Here is a 21087-nt window from a genome sequence, read left to right as displayed (position 1 = left end):
AAACATTATTCATATGGAATATAGAAGTTATATGTTTTGCACACAATATTAAAATATATGGCAAGTGCACTTAATAACGATTTATTTAGAATAAATATTTAAAATATGAAGCATCATGTCAATGTGGCCATGGATGTGAGAATGTTTTGCATTATTTCCTTGAATGGCCATTGTATACTTCTCAAATACATAAACTGTTACAATCTTTAGAAAGTATTGTTAAAATTAGAACACTGATTGGTATTAATCTGATCTTACATGGCAATGCAGGTGTCTCATTTACTGCAAATCAGAATGTTTTCAAATATGTACATATCTATATATCTCCAACAAAACGTTTTCTCAATTAACTTCTGTTGTACATATGCTATTATTGGGAGGGGACTTTTCTATCAATAAACACAATCAAAACTCTCAGTGACAAACCTGTTTTTATATTCGATAGTTATTGATAGTAAAATCAATTTTGAGAAGAGAAATCATTTATCATTTAATGACAACAAAGTTCTATTTACCCACAAACAAGCTTCTCAGTAACGAACCTGTTTCAGGCTCACCCTGCTCTACTCACTAGACAGTGGACTGTTCCATTATACCCGTAGGTGTTACCCTAATTAACCTTCTAGTTCAGTGTCTGTCAATTGGGTGTCTGTCAAATGGGTGTCTGTCAAATGGGAGATAACCTGACCTGATCAAGTGAATACTAATGAATTGCGTGACTGTGTCACAACTGGTTGGGTCTATTATTGTGAAGGGGTGCACCTTTGTCAGATGAAAACGTGTAAACGAGTGGACTGATTGTTGTGCCCATGTTGAAAATTTGGAAAGCGATTACTGGGACAGAAATATTGCAGTTGAACATGAAATAGAAAAAGTGATAATTGAAGTGTTGTTTTCCGGGACAAGTTCTGTAACGAATCTGTGTATGCATGCCTCGCACGGACGCTACATTAATAACATTCTCTGCACCCCTATTTAATGAATATAACCCGATCTGCCGTTTGTGCCATTTGACCTCCCGGGTCATGAATATGTAGAGTAGCTCAGGTCAAGCTGTAAGCGCGTCTCCGAAAGAGGATTTTAGCGAAGCATGAAAAAAAGTTTGCAGCATTATCATAGCTTGTAGAAAAATGTAACTACTGTTCAGTTTCGTTGTCATTTGTGTTTAGCTTGAGTGCATACCTATTTTCGTTTTGTACCGAAGTATTTTATACAAAATACCATGCCAGCACCATTGTCACTTGCATTACGTAAACAGATTGCAGGAATGTCAAGAACTGGCGTTAACAACCGTTCCATAAGTCGTGAGTTGCACGTACGCGTCAGAACTGTACAGAAAATAAAAATGGTACACCGAAATCGTCAATCATTAGTAACAAAAAATGTCGACAGGTAGACCCCGAAAAACTGACGCAAGGGACGACAGCGTTCTCTTCCGCCTTGTACGTCGACGTCGACGTTTATATGCCATGACGTTAAGAGAAAGATGGGGTTTCCGGTTAACTTGAGGTTTAGCGTAGGCTACTGGAGAGGGGGTGCACAGCAAGAAGACCTGTCCGTCGACCACTACTTACAGCTCTGCATAAGCAACGTCGTCTTGAGTGGCCCAGCGTCATTATTACATATTGTGACGTCACTCAGCCTTCTGATGAATCCAGATTTCTTCTACACAGGCAGTGTGCGAAATAGTTTCCAAATTTTGCTAGCCAGTCGGGCTAGCTATGCCTTAAAGTTACTAGCCCACAAAATAATTCACTAGCCCAAAATTTTAATGTAGAAACTAAGTAAAAGGTTACAAAAATAGATGAAAATAAGATATTGTTGGTATGACATGGGGTTTCATCATTAAGCTGCTAATATGATAACATGAACTGGCGGGCCAGTAGCTATTTCGCTCACTGTACACAGGGTATATGGAAGAATGCGAGTTCGACGATTACTGGAGAAAGGTTTATAGGAGACTGTGTGGACGGTTACATTGCGGGAGGGGATGGCGCTGGTAAGGTATGGGGTGAGATTCATTACAATGGAAAAACAGAGCTTCGTGTTGTTCATGAAAACGTCAATCTAGCGACGTGCGTTTTGGAAAACCATTTGATTCCACATGCACGACAAGTTTACAACAAAGACTTCCTGCTGCAAGATGGCAATGCTACTCCACATCGTGCCAGGGCCATTGGTTTGGTGCTTCTCTGGACGGGGAGCGTGTTAACAGATTGCGCTGGCCAGCGGAAAGTTTAGACTTTAATCCAGTTGAGCACACGTGGGACAATCTGAACAGACAAGTGCGACAGCTGGTAGTCCCTCCTGGAACTTTGGATGACTTAGGCACAGCCTTGGTTCGAATCTGGAACCCTACAGGACGGACATTGTCAAACTGACTGACTGTGTTTGGTTTTACGCCGATTTTAGCAATATTCCAGCAACATCACGGCGGGGGACACCAGAAATGGGCTTCACACATTGTACCCATGTTGGGCTTCGAACCCGGGTCTTCGACGTGACGAGCCAACGCTTTAACCACTAAGCTACCCCACCGCCCCAGACATTGTCAAAGACTTTGTTGACATCATGAGGCGACGGATTGATAATAATGATGATAATTGGCTTGTATAGCACCTAGTTTCCACCACAGATGCTGAACGGCGCTGTATACATCGTTAAAAACACAGTAAGAGTAAAAAAGAATTCTATTCAAAAGCCATCTTGAAGAAGTAGGTTTTGAGCAAGATGTTTGGGACTCAGTTCGTCTGAGGGTGATTGGAAGATTGTTCCATAGAGCTGGCGCTGCTGCAGAAAAGGCTCTATCATCCATTGAGGTTTTCGTGCTTGGCTGTGTCAGTCTTAGCGTATCCATTGATCTGAGAGCTGTGGTGGGTACATGCAGATGTACGAGCTGGCGAAGGTAGTCACCGGACTGGTCATCATAGAGGCAGTTATGCATCAGAAGAAGAATGTTTGAAGCAAAGTGAATATTACCTCCCTTATTGATGCACGTGGCGGAACTACTCGCTATTGACTACAATCTTCCAGACAACTGAATGTGCTGACGGTGTGGTAAGAGTTGCAACTGTGCGTCGACAGCACGTACACTATGCTGACGGCGTGCCCAAAACGTTAGCCGGGCTTGCTGGCAAAGATCAGTCATGGTGAAATGAGGGTGACAAAGATGAGAATGCATATATGCACCCATTTTTATGGGTCTGGCTCACAACGCACTGGCAACGCCCTGTAAACGCCATGCCAACGCTCATGGACGCGGTAGAAGAGCCGTGGGAGCGCAATGATCGCCGTGGCAGCTCTTAGGGAGCGCAGTAAAATAAATAACACTCTTGTAAACGACGTATGACGCGGTAGAGACGCAGTGACATCACTAAGGACTCCGTTTGGTCTCCGTGCAAGCGGCGCCGACTACCACTGCGTCCATACTGCGATCGTGTGCGTCCTTGGTGCGTGCCCTCAGAGCTCCTGTGGCGCTGTAGGAGACCTTTCTGCGTTGCTACGGCGGCCCTTCGGCGTTCCTACTGCGCGAATGTCAGAACGCAGAGCAACGGTGCGTACTTTGTGCATGTTCAAAGTGCGCGCCGTCGCTTGGCGTTCTAGGCGACCCCACCGCGTCTACTAGAGATGCCACCGCGTCTACTAGAGATGTCACCGCGTTGCTGGGGCGCTACAGGAGACCCTACTGCGCGCACCTCGGCGTTCTGCAGTTTTCATGGACGCCGCGGAATCGCCCTGGCGTGACAGCTGTTTCATTTTGAGAAGTGGAAACGAACGGGGTAAGAAATAAATTTGCAACTATCTTACATTCATATAAAGTTTCAAATGTTGTAAAAAAAATTAATCTCACAATGTATTTCTCACCATTCGGGTACACAGACAAATTTTTGAAAGTTTTGAAGTCTTTCAAAGAATATCCATGCAAATGTGTTTTCCTCAATGCTGACTAAACAGTACAAGTCATTTGTTGTATATGATATCTCTAACTAAAGACAAAATTCGACAGGAAATCAAACGTATGGTTTCTTTTGCCCCTGGGTATACAGTGCTCACCGTTCCAAGTGCCACCCAAAGATCGTCGTGGTCGGCGTTGCTGTATTCGCGGGACAGGAGATATCGCTGCAAGAGACGTCACCAAACAATCAACATACGAAAATACTGGCAGCAACGAGAAAATAATGGAAACAACGAGAAAATACTCCCAAGCACCGACAAAATAATCGAAGCAGAGAGAAATTTCGCCGAAACTATTTGATGCTACATAAGTGGCAGGATTAGTTCGTATGTTTGAACTTGTCAGACATAATGGAGGATTCTGTAGTACATCAGAGTTTCTGATTGGTCACTCGTGTTGTATGATTGACAGGTGGACATAAGTCAATTCAAGCTGAAATCCTGAAAGGGTCTCAATTGATTATGTACTCACTCAAGAGGCTGAAACAAAAGTATCGTGTTATCAGCCTTTCTCACTGACTCACTGACTCACTCACTGACTCACTCGCTGACTCACTGACTAACTCACTCATTCACTCATTCACTGACTGACTCACTGACTGACTGACTCACTGACTGACTGACTCACTGGGTCGCTCACTCGCTCACTCACTCACACACTCACTCACTCACTCACCGTCAAGCCCCTCTGGAACGTTCCGGCGCCGATGAAGAACTTCAACATCCGTATCACAGACCCTCCCTGTTGAAGTAAATGAGATTAAGAAACCGCTTTTAGACGTTTTAATTGTTGAACTCAGATTATGTGTCCTCAACAATTGTAATCGTCGTCGTAGTCATAGTCGTCTTTTTTATAATAAGTTTAGTTTATTCGTTATGAAAGCCATAGTCCCATAATACAGGCAGTGTGTGGTTGCATGAGTAACGCTAGCCAGTGAAGTATTTGATTAAGTTTCTGGTGGCGTTAGACTTGATTAAGTGTAGACATGTGTCACATACAAAACAACATCAAAGGTTTCAGATGATGTCTCAATATGTGACTTGATATACTTTGTGAGATACACACTTCAATAAAAGGTCTCCACTTTCTACACAATAGTTACGTAGTCAGTCAATGTACGTCATACTTGTGTAACAAATAAAAGAAGAACATCTCTTATTGCTACTGTGAGGTGAGGTGAGGAGAGGTGAGGTGAGGTGAGGAGAGGTGAGGTGAGGTGAGGTGAGGAGAGGTGAGGAGAGGTGAGGTGAGGTGAGGTGAAATTGGGTTTAACGTCGTGCTTGAGAATATTTCGCTCATATGACGACATGCATGTATGTGTATGTGCGGCTGCTTGTACTAGCCCAGACTGAAGCTGGTTTTATAGTGCTAGCCCACTGAGATACCATGCCGCACTGAAGCATGAATACCCCACTCAGACACATTATACTGACTCCGAGCCAACCAGTCCTTGTTGTACCCATTAATGCCGAGCGCCAGGCAGGGACCAACAAGTAACATATTTTAACGTCTTTTGGTAAGACGCGGTCGGGGAATCGAACCCGCGACCTTCCGCTCTCCGGGCGGACGCTCTAACCACTACACCACGGAGGCGGTTATTACTACTGTTGTCATAGAATCGTTTTCGTGATGATGATTATTATTAGTATGATTATCATCGGAGACAAAATCGACTCAACTTTTATACAGACAAACCGACTTAGAATCTAAAGTCTCACCTTGTTATAGGAGATTGAGTCAAATATTTGGTCAATCTCTTCCGGGCTCTCCACGTCGACATAGACCGGATGTGACGTCACACGGCCATCGAATTCAAACACTGGCATGATTTCGTCCACGACAAATTGGTTATACTGTACGAAACAGAAGAGACAAAGTGTATTGAGTCTATAGTGTATGCTGAATTACTGTGTATGCGACTTTGGGGGCATCTGCAAATCAAACTTTGGCGATTGACTTGGTTGACACATGTCATCGTATCACAATTGCGTAGATCGATGCTCATGCTGTTGGTCACTGGATTGTCTAGTCCAGATTCCATTATATACAGACCGCTGCCATATAGATGGAATATTGCTGAGTGCGGTGTAAAACTAAACTCACTCGCTCACTCTTTAATTTAGAGAGACATCCCATTGGAAACATCAAACTCAATTTATTCCACTTCACCAATATCTGACCCGTGAAGATCCGGGTTAGAATTGGTCTTCAGTAACCCATGCTTGTCGTAAGAGGCGACAGACGGGATCGGGTGGTCAGACTCGCTGGCTTGGTTGACACATATCCCAACTGAGTAGATCGATGCTCATGATGTTGATTACTGGATTGTCTGTTCCAGTTATTTACAAACCGCCGGCATATAGCTGGACTATTGCTGCGTGCAATCAACAAATCAACCAGCCAGTAATCAATAGAATATAAATGAATAATGGCAATTGATACATTACGAGCGCTTCGATTTGCTACGTCGAATCATCAGAAATGCGCAACACGAATCCAGCGTATCAATGCTCCTGTCAACCGCAGGGATATCTTGATGAACAATAGAGTTGGACACATCCCCAGAGGCCGAAGCTTATTGCACATGGACATCCTAGTTAACACCAAATAATTCACCTTTAATTTTGTGACAGAATAATGGACGAAAAAATATTGTTTTCAATGTGGAGCTAGATTACCAGCAGACACAACCGTAACACATTTAACTATTGAAACTTCGAGCAGGTTCCAGATTCATTTCAGAGAAGGCAAATGTACAAGTAACCTGGCCCTATACTGAAAACACAACATATTTATCCAATATAAACATTTATCTCCTCTAGTACAAAGTTTACCATGTCCCAGTTCGGTTCAATAACCTCGGCTCCAAAGTACATGAAGAACGTGGCGAATCCTTCGTTGAGCCACAGGTCGTCCCACCATTTCATGGTGACCAAGTTCCCGAACCACTGAAACAACAAGGGGAGAAAACTGGTAAGTTCAGGACAGCTCTCCGGTATACAGATCCAAGTCTCCCTAAAACCCAAATACCATACCATACTATACAGTCCTCCCATACAAAGATCCAAGTCGCCCTAAAACCAAGATACCATACCATGCCATAGAGCCCTCCGATATAAAGATCCAAGTCGCCCTATAACCCCAATACCATACCATGCCATAGAGTCCTCCGATATAAAGATCCAAGTCGCCCTAAAACCCCAATACCATACCACACCATAGAGCCATCCGATATAAAGATCCAAGTCTCCCTAAAACCCAAATACCATACCACACCATAGAGTCCTCCGACAATAAAGTCCCAAGTCTCCCTAAAACCCAAATACCATACCATACTTTAGAGTCCTCCGATATAAAGTCCCAAGTCTCCCTAAAACCCAAATACCATACCATACCATAGAGTCCTCCGATATAAAGATCCAAGTCGCCCTAAAACCCAAATACCATACCATGCCATAGAGCCCTCCGATATAAAGATCCAAGTTTCCCTAAAACCCCAATACCATGCCATACCATAGAGCCCTCCGATATAAAGATCCAAGTCGCACTAAAACCCAAATACCATACCATGCCATAGAGCCCTCCGATATAAAGATCCAAGTTTCCCTAAAACCCAAATACCATGCCATACCATAGAGCCCTCCGATATAAACATCCAAGTCTCCCTAAAACCCCAATACCACACCACACCATAGAGCCCTCCGATATAAAGATCCAAGTCTCCCTAACACCCAAATACCATACCATACCATAGAGCCCTCCGATATAAAGTCCCAAGTCTCCCTAAAACCCAAATACCATACCATACTATAGAGTCTTCCGATATAAAGTCCCAAGTCTCCCTAAAACCCCAATACCATACCATACTATAGAGTCCTCCGATATAAAGTCCCAAGTCTCTCTAAAACCCCAATACCATACCACACCATAGAGTCCTCCGATATAAAGTCCCAAGTCTCCCTAAAACCCAAATACCATACCATACTTTAGAGTCCTCCGATATAAAGTCCCAAGTCTCCCTAAAACCCAAATACCATACCATACCATAGAGCCCTCCGATATAAAGATCCAAGTCTCCCTAAAACCCAAATACCATACCATGCCATAGAGCCCTCCGATATAAAGATCCAAGTTTCCCTAAAACCCAAATACCATACCATACCATAGAGCCCTCCGATATAAAGATCCAAGTCGCCCTAAAACCCCAATACCATAACATACCAAAGAGCCCTCCGATATAAAGATCCAAGTTTCCATAAAACCCAAATACCATACCATACCATAGAGCCCTCCGATATAAAGATCCAAGTCGCCCTAAACCCAAATACCAAATCCATACCATAGAGCCCTCCGATATAAAGATCCAAGTTTCCCTAAACCACAAACACCAAATACCATACCACAGAGCCCTCCGATATAAAGATCCAAGTTTCCCTAAATCCCAAATACCATACCATGCCATAAAGCCCTCCGATATAAAGATGCAAGTTTCCCTAAAACCCAAATACCATACCATACCATAGAGCCCTCCGATATAAAGATTCAAGTCTCCCTAAACCCAAATACCATACCATAGAGCCCTCTGATATAAAGATCCAAGTTTCCCTAAAACCCAAATACCATACCATACCATAGAGCCCTCCGATATAAAGATCCAAGTTTCCCTAAAGCCCAAATACCATACCATACCATAGAGCCCTCCGATATAAAGATCCAAGTTTCCCTAAACCACAAACACCAAATACCATACCATAGAGCCCTCCGATATAAAGATCCAAGTTTCCCTAAAACCCAAATACCATACCATGCCATAAAGCCCTCCGATATAAAGATGCAAGATTCCCTAAAACCCAAATACCATACCATACCATAGAGCCCTCCGATATAAAGATTCAAGTCTCCCTAAATCCAAATACCATACCATACCATAGAGCCCTCAGATATAAAATTCCAAGTCGCACTAAAACTCAAATACCATACCATACCATAGAGCTCTCCGATACAAAGATCCAAGTCGCCCTAAAACCCAAATACCATACCATACCATAGATCCCTCCGATATAAATATCCAAGTCTCCCTAAACCCAAATACCATACCATACTATAGAGCCCTCCGATATAAAGATCCAAGTCGACCTAAACCCAAATACCATACCATGACATAGAGCCCTCCGATATAAAGATCCAAGTCTCCCTAAATCCAAATATCATACCATACCATAGAGCCCTCCGATATAAAGATCCAAGTCTCCCTAAACCAAAATACCATACCATGCCATAGAGCCCTCAGATATAAAGATCCAAGTCTCCCTAAACCCAAATATCATACCATACCATAAAGCCCTCCGATATAAAGATCCAAGTCGCACTAAAACCCAGATACCATACCATGACATAGAGCCCTCAGATATAAAGATCCAAGTCTCCCTAAAACCCAAACACCAAATCCACACCATAGAGCCCTCCGATATAAAGATCCAAGTCGCACTAAATCCAAATATCATACCATACCATAGAGCCCTCAGATATAAAATTCCAAGTCGCACTAAAAACCAAATACCATACCATGCCATAGAGCCCTCCGATATAAAGATCCAAGTCTCCCTAAAACCCAAACACCAAATCCACACCATAGAGCCCTCCGATATAAAGATCCAAGTCGCACTAAAACCGAAAAACCATACCATGCCATAGAGCCCTCCGATATAAAGATCCAAGTCTCCCTAAAATCCAAACACCAAATCCACACCATAGAGCCCTCCGATATAAAGATCCAAGTCGCCCTAAATCCAAATACCATACCATGCCATAGAGCCCTCCGATATAAAGATCCAAGTCGCACTAAAACCCAAATACCATACCATGCCATAGAGCCCTCCTCCGATATAAAGATCCAAGTCTCCTAAAACCCAAACACCAAATCCACACCATAGAGCCCTCCGATATAAAGATCCAAGTCGCCCTAAATCCAAATACCATACCATGCCATAGAGCCCTCCGATATAAAGATCCAAGTCACACTGAAACCCAAATACCATACCATGCCATAGAGCCCTCAGATATAAAGATCCAAGTCTCCTTAAAAAAACCAAATACCATACCATGCCATAGAGCCCTCCGATATAAAGATCCAAGTCGCCTTAAAAAAACCAAATACCATACCATGCCATAGAGCCCTCCGATATAAAGATCCAAGTCACACTGAAACCCAAATACCATACCATGCCATAGAGCCCTCCGATATAAAGGTCCAAGTCTCCCTAAAACCCAAATACCATACCATGCCATAGAGCCCTCCGATATAAAGGTCCAAGTCGCCCTAAAAGCCAAATACCATACCATGCCATAGAGCCCTCCGATATAAAGGTCCAAGTCTCCCTAAAACCCAAATACCATACCATGCCATAGAGCCCTCCGATATAAAGGTCCAAGTCGCCCTAAAAGCCAAATACCATACCATGCCATAGAGCCCTCCGATATAAAGATCCAAGTCTCCCTAAAACCCAAACACCAAATCCACACCATAGAGCCCTCCGATATAAAGATCCAAGTCGCCCTAAATCCAAATACCGTACCATGCCATAGAGCCCTCCGATATAAAGATCCAAGTCACACTGAAACCCAAATACCATACCACACCATAGAGCCCTCCGATACAAAGGCCCAAGTCTCCCTAAAACCCAAATACCATACCATGCCATAGAGCCCTCCGATATAAAGGTCCAAGTCGCCCTAAAAGCCAAATACCATACCATGCCATAGAGCCCTCCGATATAAAGTCCCAAGTCTCCCTAAAACCCAAACGCCACACCATGCCATAGAGTCCTCCGATATAAAGTTCCAAGTCTCCCTAAAACCCAAACACCAAATCCACACCATAGAGCCCTCCGATATAAGGATCCAAGTCGCACTAAAACCGAAAAACCATACCATGCCATAGAGCCCTCCGATATAAAGATCCAAGTCTCCCTAAAACCCAAACACCAAATCCACACCATAGAGCCCTCCGATATAAAGATCCAAGTCGCCCTAAATCCAAATACCATACCATGCCATAGAGCCCTCCGATATAAAATTCCAAGTCGCACTAAAACCCAAATACCATACCATGCCATAGAGCCCTCCGATATAAAGATCCAAGTCGCCCTAAAACCCAAACACCAAATCCACACCATAGAGCCCTCCGATATAAAGATCCAAGTCGCCCTAAATCCAAATACCATACCATGCCATAGAGCCCTCCGATATAAAGATCCAAGTCGCACTAAAACCCAAATACCATACCATGCCATAGAGCCCTCCGATATAAAGATCCAAGTCTCCCTAAAACCCAAACACCAAATCCACACCATAGAGCCCTCCGATATAAAGATCCAAGTCGCACTAAATCCAAATATCATACCATACCATAGAGCCCTCAGATATAAAATTCCAAGTTGCACTAAAACCGAAAAACCATACCATGCCATAGAGCCCTCCGATATAAAGATCCAAGTCTCCCTAAAACCCAAACACCAAATCCACACCATAGAGCCCTCCGATATAAAGATCCAAGTCGCACTAAAACCGAAAAACCATACCATGCCATAGAGCCCTCCGATATAAAGATCCAAGTCTCCCTAAAACCCAAACACCAAATCCACACCATAGAGCCCTCCGATATAAAGATCCAAGTCGCACTAAATCCAAATACCATACCATGCCATAGAGCCCTCCGATATAAAGATCCAAGTCGCACTGAAACCCAAATACCATACCATGCCATAGAGCCCTCAGATATAAAGATCCAAGTCTCCCTAAATCCAAATACCATACCATGCCATAGAGCCTTCCGATATAAAGATCCAAGTCTCCCTAAAACCCAAACACCAAATCCACACCATAGAGCCCTCCGATATAAAGATCCAAGTCGCCCTAAAACCCAAACACCAAATCCACACCATAGAGCCCTCCGATATAAAGATCCAAGTCGCCCTAAATCCAAATACCATACCATGCCATAGAGCCCTCCGATATAAAATTCCAAGTCGCACTAAAACCCAAATACCATACCATGCCATAGAGCCCTCCGATATAAAGATCCAAGTCGCCCTAAAACCCAAACACCAAATCCACACCATAGAGCCCTCCGATATAAAGATCCAAGTCGCCCTAAATCCAAATACCATACCATGCCATAGAGCCCTCCGATATAAAGATCCAAGTCACACTGAAACCCAAATACCATACCATGCCATAGAGCCCTCCGATATAAAAATCCAAGTCGCCCTAAAAAAAACAAATACCATACCATGCCATAGAGCCCTCCGATACAAAGGCCCAAGTCTCCCTAAAACCCAAAAACCATACCATGCCATAGAGCCCTCCGATATAAAGGTCCAAGTCACCCTAAAAGCCAAATACCATACCATGCGATAGAGCCCTCCGATATAAAGTCCCAAGTCTCCCTAAAACCCAAACGCCACACCATGCCATAGAGTCCTCCGATATAAAGTTCCAAGTCTCCCTAAAACCCAAACACCAAATCCACACCATAGAGCCCTCCGATATAAGGATCCAAGTCGCACTAAAACCGAAAAACCATACCATGCCATAGAGCCCTCCGATATAAAGATCCAAGTCGCACTAAAACCCAAACACCAAATCCACACCATAGAGCCCTCCGATATAAAGATCCAAGTCGCCCTAAATCCAAATATCATACCATGCCATAGAGCCCTCCGATATAAAGATCCAAGTCGCACTAAAACCCAAATACCATACCATGCCATAGAGCCCTCCGATATAAAGATCCAAGTCTCCCTAAAACCCAAACACCAAATCCACACCATAGAGCCCTCCGATATAAAGATCCAAGTCGCACTAAATCCAAATATCATACCATACCATAGAGCCCTCAGATATAAAATTCCAAGTTGCACTAAAACCGAAAAACCATACCATGCCATAGAGCCCTCCGATATAAAGATCCAAGTCTCCCTAAAACCCAAACACCAAATCCACACCATAGAGCCCTCCGATATAAAGATCCAAGTCGCCCTAAATCCAAATACCATACCATGCCATAGAGCCCTCCGATATAAAGATCCAAGTCTCCCTAAAAAAAACAAATACCATACCATGCCATAGAGCCCTCCGATACAAAGGCCCAAGTCTCCCTAAAACCCAAATACCATACCATGCCATAGAGCCCTCTGATATAAAGGTCCAAGTCGCCCTAAAAGCCAAATACCATACCATGCCATAGAGCCCTCCGATATAAAGTCCCAAGTCTCCCTAAAACCCAAACGCCACACCATGCCATAGAGTCCTCCGATATAAAGTTCCAAGTCTCCCTAAAACCCAAACACCAAATCCACACCATAGAGCCCTCCGATATAAGGATCCAAGTCGCACTAAAACCGAAAAACCATACCATGCCATAGAGCCCTCCGATATAAAGATCCAAGTCTCCCTAAAACCCAAACACCAAATCCACACCATAGAGCCCTCCGATATAAAGATCCAAGTCGCCCTAAATCCAAATACCATACCATGCCATAGAGCCCTCCGATATAAAATTCCAAGTCGCACTAAAACCCAAATACCATACCATGCCATAGAGCCCTCCGATATAAAGATCCAAGTCGCCCTAAAACCCAAACACCAAATCCACACCATAGAGCCCTCCGATATAAAGATCCAAGTCGCACTAAAACCGAAAAACCATACCATGCCAAAGAGCCCTCCGATATAAAGATCCAAGTCGCCCTAAAACCCAAACACCAAATCCACACCATAGAGCCCTCCGATATAAAGATCCAAGTCGCACTAAATCCAAATACCATACCATGCCATAGAGCCCTCCGATATAAAGATCCAAGTCGCACTAAAACCCAAATACCATACCATGCCATAGAGCCCTCAGATATAAAGATCCAAGTCTCCCTAAATCCAAATACCATACCATGCCATAGAGCCTTCCGATATAAAGATCCAAGTCTCCCTAAAACCCAAACACCAAATCCACACCATAGAGCCCTCCGATATAAAGATCCAAGTCGCCCTAAAACCCAAACACTAAATCCACACCATAGAGCCCTCCGATATAAAGATCCAAGTCGCCCTAAATCCAAATACCATACCATGCCATAGAGCCCTCCGATATAAAATTCCAAGTCGCACTAAAACCCAAATACCATACCATGCCATAGAGCCCTCCGATATAAAGATCCAAGTCGCCCTTAAACCCAAACACCAAATCCACACCATAGAGCCCTCCGATATAAAGATCCAAGTCGCACTAAAACCGAAAAACCATACCATGCCATAGAGCCCTCCGATATAAAGATCCAAGTCTCCCTAAAACCCAAACACCAAATCCACACCATAGAGCCCTCCGATATAAAGATCCAAGTCGCACTAAATCCAAATACCATACCATGCCATAGAGCCCTCCGATATAAGGATCCAAGTCTCCCTAAAACCCAAACACCAAATCCACACCATAGAGCCCTCCGATATAAAGATCCAAGTCGCACTGAAACCCAAATACCATACCATGCCATAGAGCCCTCAGATATAAAGATCCAAGTCTCCCTAAATCCAAATACCACACCATGCCATAGAGCCTTCCGATATAAAGATCCAAGTCTCCATAAAACCCAAATACCATACCATACCATAGAGCCCTCCGATATAAAGATCCAAGTCGCACTAAAACCCAAATACCATACCATGCCATAGAGCCCTCCGATATAAAGATCCAAGTCTCCCTAAATCCAAATACCACACCATGCCATAGAGCCTTCCGATATAAAGATCCAAGTCTCCATAAAACCCAAATACCATACCATACCATAGAGCCCTCCGATATAAAGATCCAAGTCGCACTAAAACCCAAATACCATACCATGCCATAGAGCCCTCAGATATAAAGATCCAAGTCTCCCTAAATCCAAATACCACACCATGCCATAGAGCCTTCCGATATAAAGATCCAAGTCTCCATAAAACCCAAATACCATACCATACCATAGAGCCCTCCGATATAAAGATCCAAGTCACACTGAAACCCAAATACCATACCATGCCATAGAGCCCTCCGATATAAAGATCCAAGTCACACTGAAACCCAAATACCATACCATGCCATAGAGCCCTCCGATATAAAGATCCAAGTCGCCCTAAAAAAAACAAATACCATACCATGCCATAGAGCCCTCCGATATAAAGATCCAAGTCACACTGAAACCCAAATACCATACCATGCCATAGAGCCCTCCGATATAAAGATCCAAGTCACACTGAAACCCAAATACCATACCATGCCATAGAGCCCTCCGATATAAAGATCCAAGTCACACTGAAACCCAAATACCATACCATGCCATAGAGCCCTCCGATATAAAGGTCCAAGTCTCCCTAAAACCCAAATACCATACCATGCGATAGAGCCCTCCGATTTAAAGTCCCAAGTCGCCCTAAAACCCAAATGCCACACCATGCCATAGAGCCCTCCGATATAAAGTTCCAAGTCTCCCTAAAACCCAAATACCATACCATACTTTAGAGTCCTCCGATATAAAGGTCCAAGTCGCCCTAAAAGCCAAATACCATACCATGCGATAGAGCCCTCCGATTTAAAGTCCCAAGTCGCCCTAAAACCCAAATGCCACACCATGCCATAGAGCCCTCCGATATAAAGTTCCAAGTCTCCCTAAAACCCAAATACTGCCCATACAGTAGAGCCCTCCGATCGACATGTTAACAGAAATTGCGCAATACTCTATCGGGAAATCTTACTGAGCGGCAACTTGTAGCGAAATAGAGTAAAGGTATTACAATTTTCGTTCACAGTTTCTGTGTCTACTCACCTGGTGAGCCAGTTCGTGTGCCTACTCACCTGGTGAGCCAGTTCGTGTGTCTACTCACCTGGTGAGCCAGTTCGTGTGTAATGACGACCATGACCTGTTGCTTCGCGGAGTTGCTGGTGACCCCCGCTGTGAAGAACAACCTGACGGCTCTGTATGTGATGAGACCCCAGTTCTCCATGGCCCCAGCCGCGAAGTCAGGGATAGCCACCATGTCTGCAGTGACAAGGACTTGTATTAAGTTCCTCCCTGGTACCACTCATCTCAACCACTGACTGTTTCAACATGTAAGTTCCTGAATGACCCAACACACCGTGAAAATGCGGGTTCGAAGCCATCGACTAGCCAAATGCGACAAAAGGCATATTGTGGTCACGTTTCTTTAACACGTGTTATCTTCGGGATTACACTTTCACAGTAAAGAATATATTATACTAGTTTTATCCATCCGAGATTCGAACCCACGCCCTCAGAATGAGTGAATGAGTGAGTGAGTATGGTTTTTACGCCGCTTTTAGCAAATATTCCCGCAATATCATGGCGGGGGACACCAGAAACGGGCTTCACACATTGTACCCATATGGGGAATCAGTTCTGCACTAATCTCTCCTCAGTAAAGTCCTTTATCTACGTTTCCTATCTCCCTAACACTGAGACTGTAGTTAGGCCGAACTTAGTTTAACAGATGTTTCACACTTTCACATATTAACTACATAAATTGTAGATATCAATGCGAAACAACAGTTTTTTTTCTATTTCCGACAGTACTTTAGGCTACCCCACCGCCCCCACACCCTCAGAGTTAACCTTAGTACCTCATCGCCAGCACACAGTCAGCACGGCTTCCACAGTGGGTTCGAAACCTGGATGGGCCTCAAGCCAACAAAAGTATTAGAATCTGTACTTTACTGCGAAAGTGTAACCCCAAATATAACGTATGGTATGTTTGACTACTTTCTAATTAGCATTGTGTATTCATTCGTTTTGTTTCTTTGTTGTTTAACGTTGCACTCAGCAATATTCAAGCTATATGGCGGCGGTTTGTAACCAGTTGTGCCAAGACCAGACAATCCAGTGATCAACAGCATGAGCATCGATGTACGCAATTTGGAACCGATGACATGTGTCAACCAAGTCAGCGAGCCAGACCACCCGATCCCGTTAGTGGCCTCTTACGACAAGCATGGGTTGCTGAAGACCAATTCTAACCCGGATCGTCACCGGTCTGTGGTCATGCTTGATGACGTGGTTGACACATGTCATCGAATCCAAACTAACGTAGATCGATAGTCATGATATCAATCACTGGATTGGCTGGTCCAGACTCGATTATGTACAGACTGCAGCCAAATAGCTGGAATATTGCTGAGTGCCGAGATAACCAAAATCAAACAATGAGTAAGCCTACCTTCTTTGGGCAAAGGGTAGGTGATGTTGAAGTAGTCTTCGTAGAAGGTGATGGTGCGCATGCCGACGTCGAGGGAGTAGTCAAGATCATTGAGCGACTCCTTCTGTGCCCACACTCGATACTGGAAATATATTTGTATTTCATGCTAGAAGAAAAAAAGTCTAATGCATTAACGTTGGTCTCTGACAGACAAAGGCCAAGAGGATCTGCTCGGATCACTCAGGTTACTAAATAGACCTGTATGACGTGTTCGGGATTGCAGCCGAGAGCTGCAGAATGCTATGAAGGCTTCAAGGCAAGTGACGTCGAAATCATGAATATAGTGTCTTACGTTTTTTTCAAAGTATAAGCTATACTAAGAGATATCTAAGCGAAAACTACGACGGTCATTAGGAACAGACATTTAGCGTATTCAGATAAGTAACCCAAAGTCCACCACCACCCCACCACCCCACCAACCAACCAACCCACAACCATACGACTACACCGCCCTCCCAAACACCATCCCCAAACCCACAAACAAGCCCCTGCAGGATGTGAAAAGGCGCGGACGTCAGTGTAAGCAGCCGGCTCGCGACGTGTCTCTCACCCTCAAGTACCCAGGCTAATTGCTACAAACTGTATGGACACGTAAGGGCGGTGGGGTAGCGTGGTTAAAGCGCTTGCTTGTCACGCCGAAAACCAGGTTCGATTCCCAAACGTGGGTACAATGTGTGAAGCCCATTTCTGGTTTCCCCCGCCGTGATATTGCTGCAACACTGCTAAAAGCGGCGTAAAACCATACTCACTCACAATGTATTAGTATGGGAATTAGAATCATGTTAGCGCTAGGATCGCTTCGTGAGACGGGACCCAGTCAGACAACTCCTACCTCCACGCCTCGTGATGTTGTACCGCTGATGAACTGGAAGTCGGACACGATGAACGCCACCAGGTACGTCGACATCAACGGGGTCGTCTCGTAAACATCAGCAACAAAGCCTGTCTCCCTGAAAATACGCCGTCTTAAACTAGCATACTTCATTGCACAAATCTTTCAATACCAGTTTGACAGGCGCATCAAAGGATATTGTTTCCAAGTTAATGGTAAATAACATAGTACTATGTAATATATTTATCAGTTGAAAGACATTTTAAAGGTTAATAAGATGATATTTATTAACTGACAATCAGTAGATAAAATAATACTTTTGTATCCAAGATATGTTTTTTATGGATTAAACTTTCCCTGACAGCCTTCGTGATGTAACTGCAACTTTCTTGACGTACCTGTCGTCATTATTGACAACCTGCATGACGTACCTGTCATCATTATAGACAACCTGCATGACGTACCTGTCATCATTATAGACAACCTGCATGACGTACCTGTCATCATTATAGACAACCTACATGACGTACCGGTCATCATTGTAGACAACCTGCATGACGTACCGGTCATCATTATAGACAACCTACATGACGTACCTGTCATCAGTTCTGACAATCCTCATGTTGGACATGCTGTTGAGCTCTGTCTTCCTGACGAGAGTGATGTTGAAGTGAGCCTTCAGTTCGGGCTCGTCAAAACACGGGAAGGCCTTCCGGGCGTCTGTCGACTCAAACTGAGTGGTGGCCAGATAACTGCAGAAAATATCTCATAGTAATGAAGATTCCACATGCCTTATTATATTCGGTATGGATTTTTCTATTATGATGTGATAGCTTAAGGACATGCCTTCAAAAATATTTATTTGTCTGAACAACTCACTCACGCACTCACTCATGATACACCGCCACTTATCTGGAATATTGCTGAGTACGGCGATAAAAGCAACACCAAACCCAAACCCAATCCACTCACACACTCACACACACACACACACACACACACACACACACACACACACACACACACATCTTACTGAAATAGTGCTGAATCACACCTGATGTACAAATAAGACAGAAAAAATTAATAACCGTTATCTTAAAATCGGACAATCTGCACTTTCGAGAAACAATTTTCAGATTATAAATTGAAATCAACCTATCCTAGACTTACACCGTCTCCCCTTCTCGGGTGTATGAGCTCAGATAGAAGCCCTTCAGGTCATCCTTCAGAGGTCCGGTGAAATTCATCTTGACGTAATACATCTGACCTACTGTCGTGTCCTTGTCCAGGGTGATCTTCAACAGCTGGTTGTCGGCGTCAGTCTCGTAGGACACGAAGACAGGTGGATCTGACCCACCCTCGGATCCAAACTCTATCGACCCTGCCATTATTTCAAGTTCATTCAGATGCATAATGACCTCTTTGGTCGTCTCGAGACACTCCATTGTTATTCTGACGTAGCCGTCAAAGGTGAAGGTCGTCGGATCACCTTGGTACATGTTGGGCCTCATTTCAAGGTCGTAGTAGATTGGTTTCAGCGTTTTGGGCAGGAATACCACGTCTTGCTTTGGTTTTGATGAAGTGCATCCATCGCCTACCGAAGTACAAGAGTGAGTGAGTGAGTTTGGTTTTACGCCGCTTTTAGCAATATTCCAGCAATATCACGGCGGGGGACACCAGAAATAGGCTTCACACATTGTACCCATGTGGAGAATCGAACCCGGTTCATCGGCGTGACGAGCGAACGCTTTAACCAAGAGGCCAACCCACCCCACCCCCACCCCCGAACTGCAAGAACATTGGTATGATCATATTAGACAGCAGCAGTTATAGTAGTAGAAATAATATCAACAACAACAGGTAGTAGGTGTGAGAGAATGGGTTTAGTTTAACGCCGTACTCAGCAATATTCCAGCTGTATGGCGACGGTCTATAAATAATCGAGCCTGGATCAGACATTCCAGTGATCAACATCATGAGCATTGATCTACGCAATTCCGGATACTGACTGACTTGGGATTTTACGATGACATTCCAGTATCACGGCGGGGGACACCAGAAATGGGCTTCACAACCCGTCAGCGAGCCTTCGGCGTGACGAGCTACTCGATTGGGATACGATGACATGTCGCTGACCATTCGATCCCGTCAGTGGCCTCTTACGTCAAGCGAGAGAGAGAGAGAGAGAGAGAGAGAGAGAGAGAGAGAGAGAGAGAGAGAGAGAGAGAGAGAGAGAGAGAGAGAGAGAGAGAGAGAGAGAGAGAGAGAGGGTGCAGATCTTAGCTGCAAATTAGGGTTGACTGGGCACCATCGTAGATTCGAACCTCGCCTCGCCTTAATTATGTTTCTAGGTTTGTTTCTCTGTTAATTCGTGCTCTATTTTCTCATCAACCTGTCACTCGGTGACACATTTAAATAAATGACCGAATGCATTGTCAGCAAACGTCCAGCCTTCTATTCGGCCTCTTAGCAACAGTGTCTGGTTCCGGTTAACCATTTGATAGAACAGGAATGATCCAGCAACCCACACAGACTAAACTAAAATATACAGTATATATAATAGACGTAACTAGATGTAAAATATCATTGACATCAGATATCACATCGTGACCGTTTCAATAAAGTAACTCACAAACTGATGACGCTGGTCTCGTCCCTGTCGTCGAAGACAACGCGTTTAGAAACAGCACCAAGGTGAGGAGGCAGAATCGCGAAAAATACATCCTTATTTTGGTCACCCTAAACGTCTGCCCGTCTTCCATGTATCCAGCTCTGATACGTGTCCTATATGTGGGACTCCAGGTCAGGCGTTTGCTACTTCCAACATGATCTAGTTGTTATTTACAAAGTTATGATAAGATGTTTGGTTTGTGGGGATGTGATGAAATGTACCCTTGTTTCTACTCTCTAATGTGATTTTTATATACTCCCCCGGAGAAGACTGTCAGTCAGGTCACTGAAAGTATTTATTATTCGCAATACAGATTAAACTGCATACATT

General features: G+C 44.0%; 1 protein-coding gene across 2 annotated transcripts in view; it reads right to left on the bottom strand.

Annotated features, from left to right (window-relative positions):
- LOC124274757 (aminopeptidase N-like) overlaps positions 1 to 20855 on the bottom strand; it is a 96921-nt gene extending 76066 nt beyond the window's left edge. For both annotated transcript variants that reach the window (XM_046710125.1, XM_046710126.1), the window contains exons 1-10: positions 20719 to 20855; positions 19257 to 19680; positions 18683 to 18838; positions 18087 to 18204; positions 17216 to 17336; positions 15869 to 16023; positions 6790 to 6903; positions 5674 to 5808; positions 4631 to 4696; positions 4054 to 4119 (exon numbers count right to left, since the gene is read on the bottom strand). In XM_046710125.1, the coding sequence (XP_046566081.1) occupies positions 4054 to 4119; positions 4631 to 4696; positions 5674 to 5808; positions 6790 to 6903; positions 15869 to 16023; positions 17216 to 17336; positions 18087 to 18204; positions 18683 to 18838; positions 19257 to 19680; positions 20719 to 20848 (1485 nt within the window). In that variant the 5' untranslated portion in view covers positions 20849 to 20855. The remainder of the gene's footprint in view (positions 1 to 4053; positions 4120 to 4630; positions 4697 to 5673; positions 5809 to 6789; positions 6904 to 15868; positions 16024 to 17215; positions 17337 to 18086; positions 18205 to 18682; positions 18839 to 19256; positions 19681 to 20718) is intronic.
- Between the last annotated feature and the right edge of the window lie 232 nt (positions 20856 to 21087).

This window comes from Haliotis rubra, unplaced genomic scaffold (genome assembly GCF_003918875.1).
Source record: "Haliotis rubra isolate DU_JTF1 unplaced genomic scaffold, ASM391887v1 Scf194, whole genome shotgun sequence".
Classification (NCBI taxonomy): domain Eukaryota; kingdom Metazoa; phylum Mollusca; class Gastropoda; order Lepetellida; family Haliotidae; genus Haliotis; species Haliotis rubra.
The sequence above is the reverse complement of the archived record's forward strand: the minus strand, read 5'-3'. Positions and strand labels throughout refer to the sequence as shown.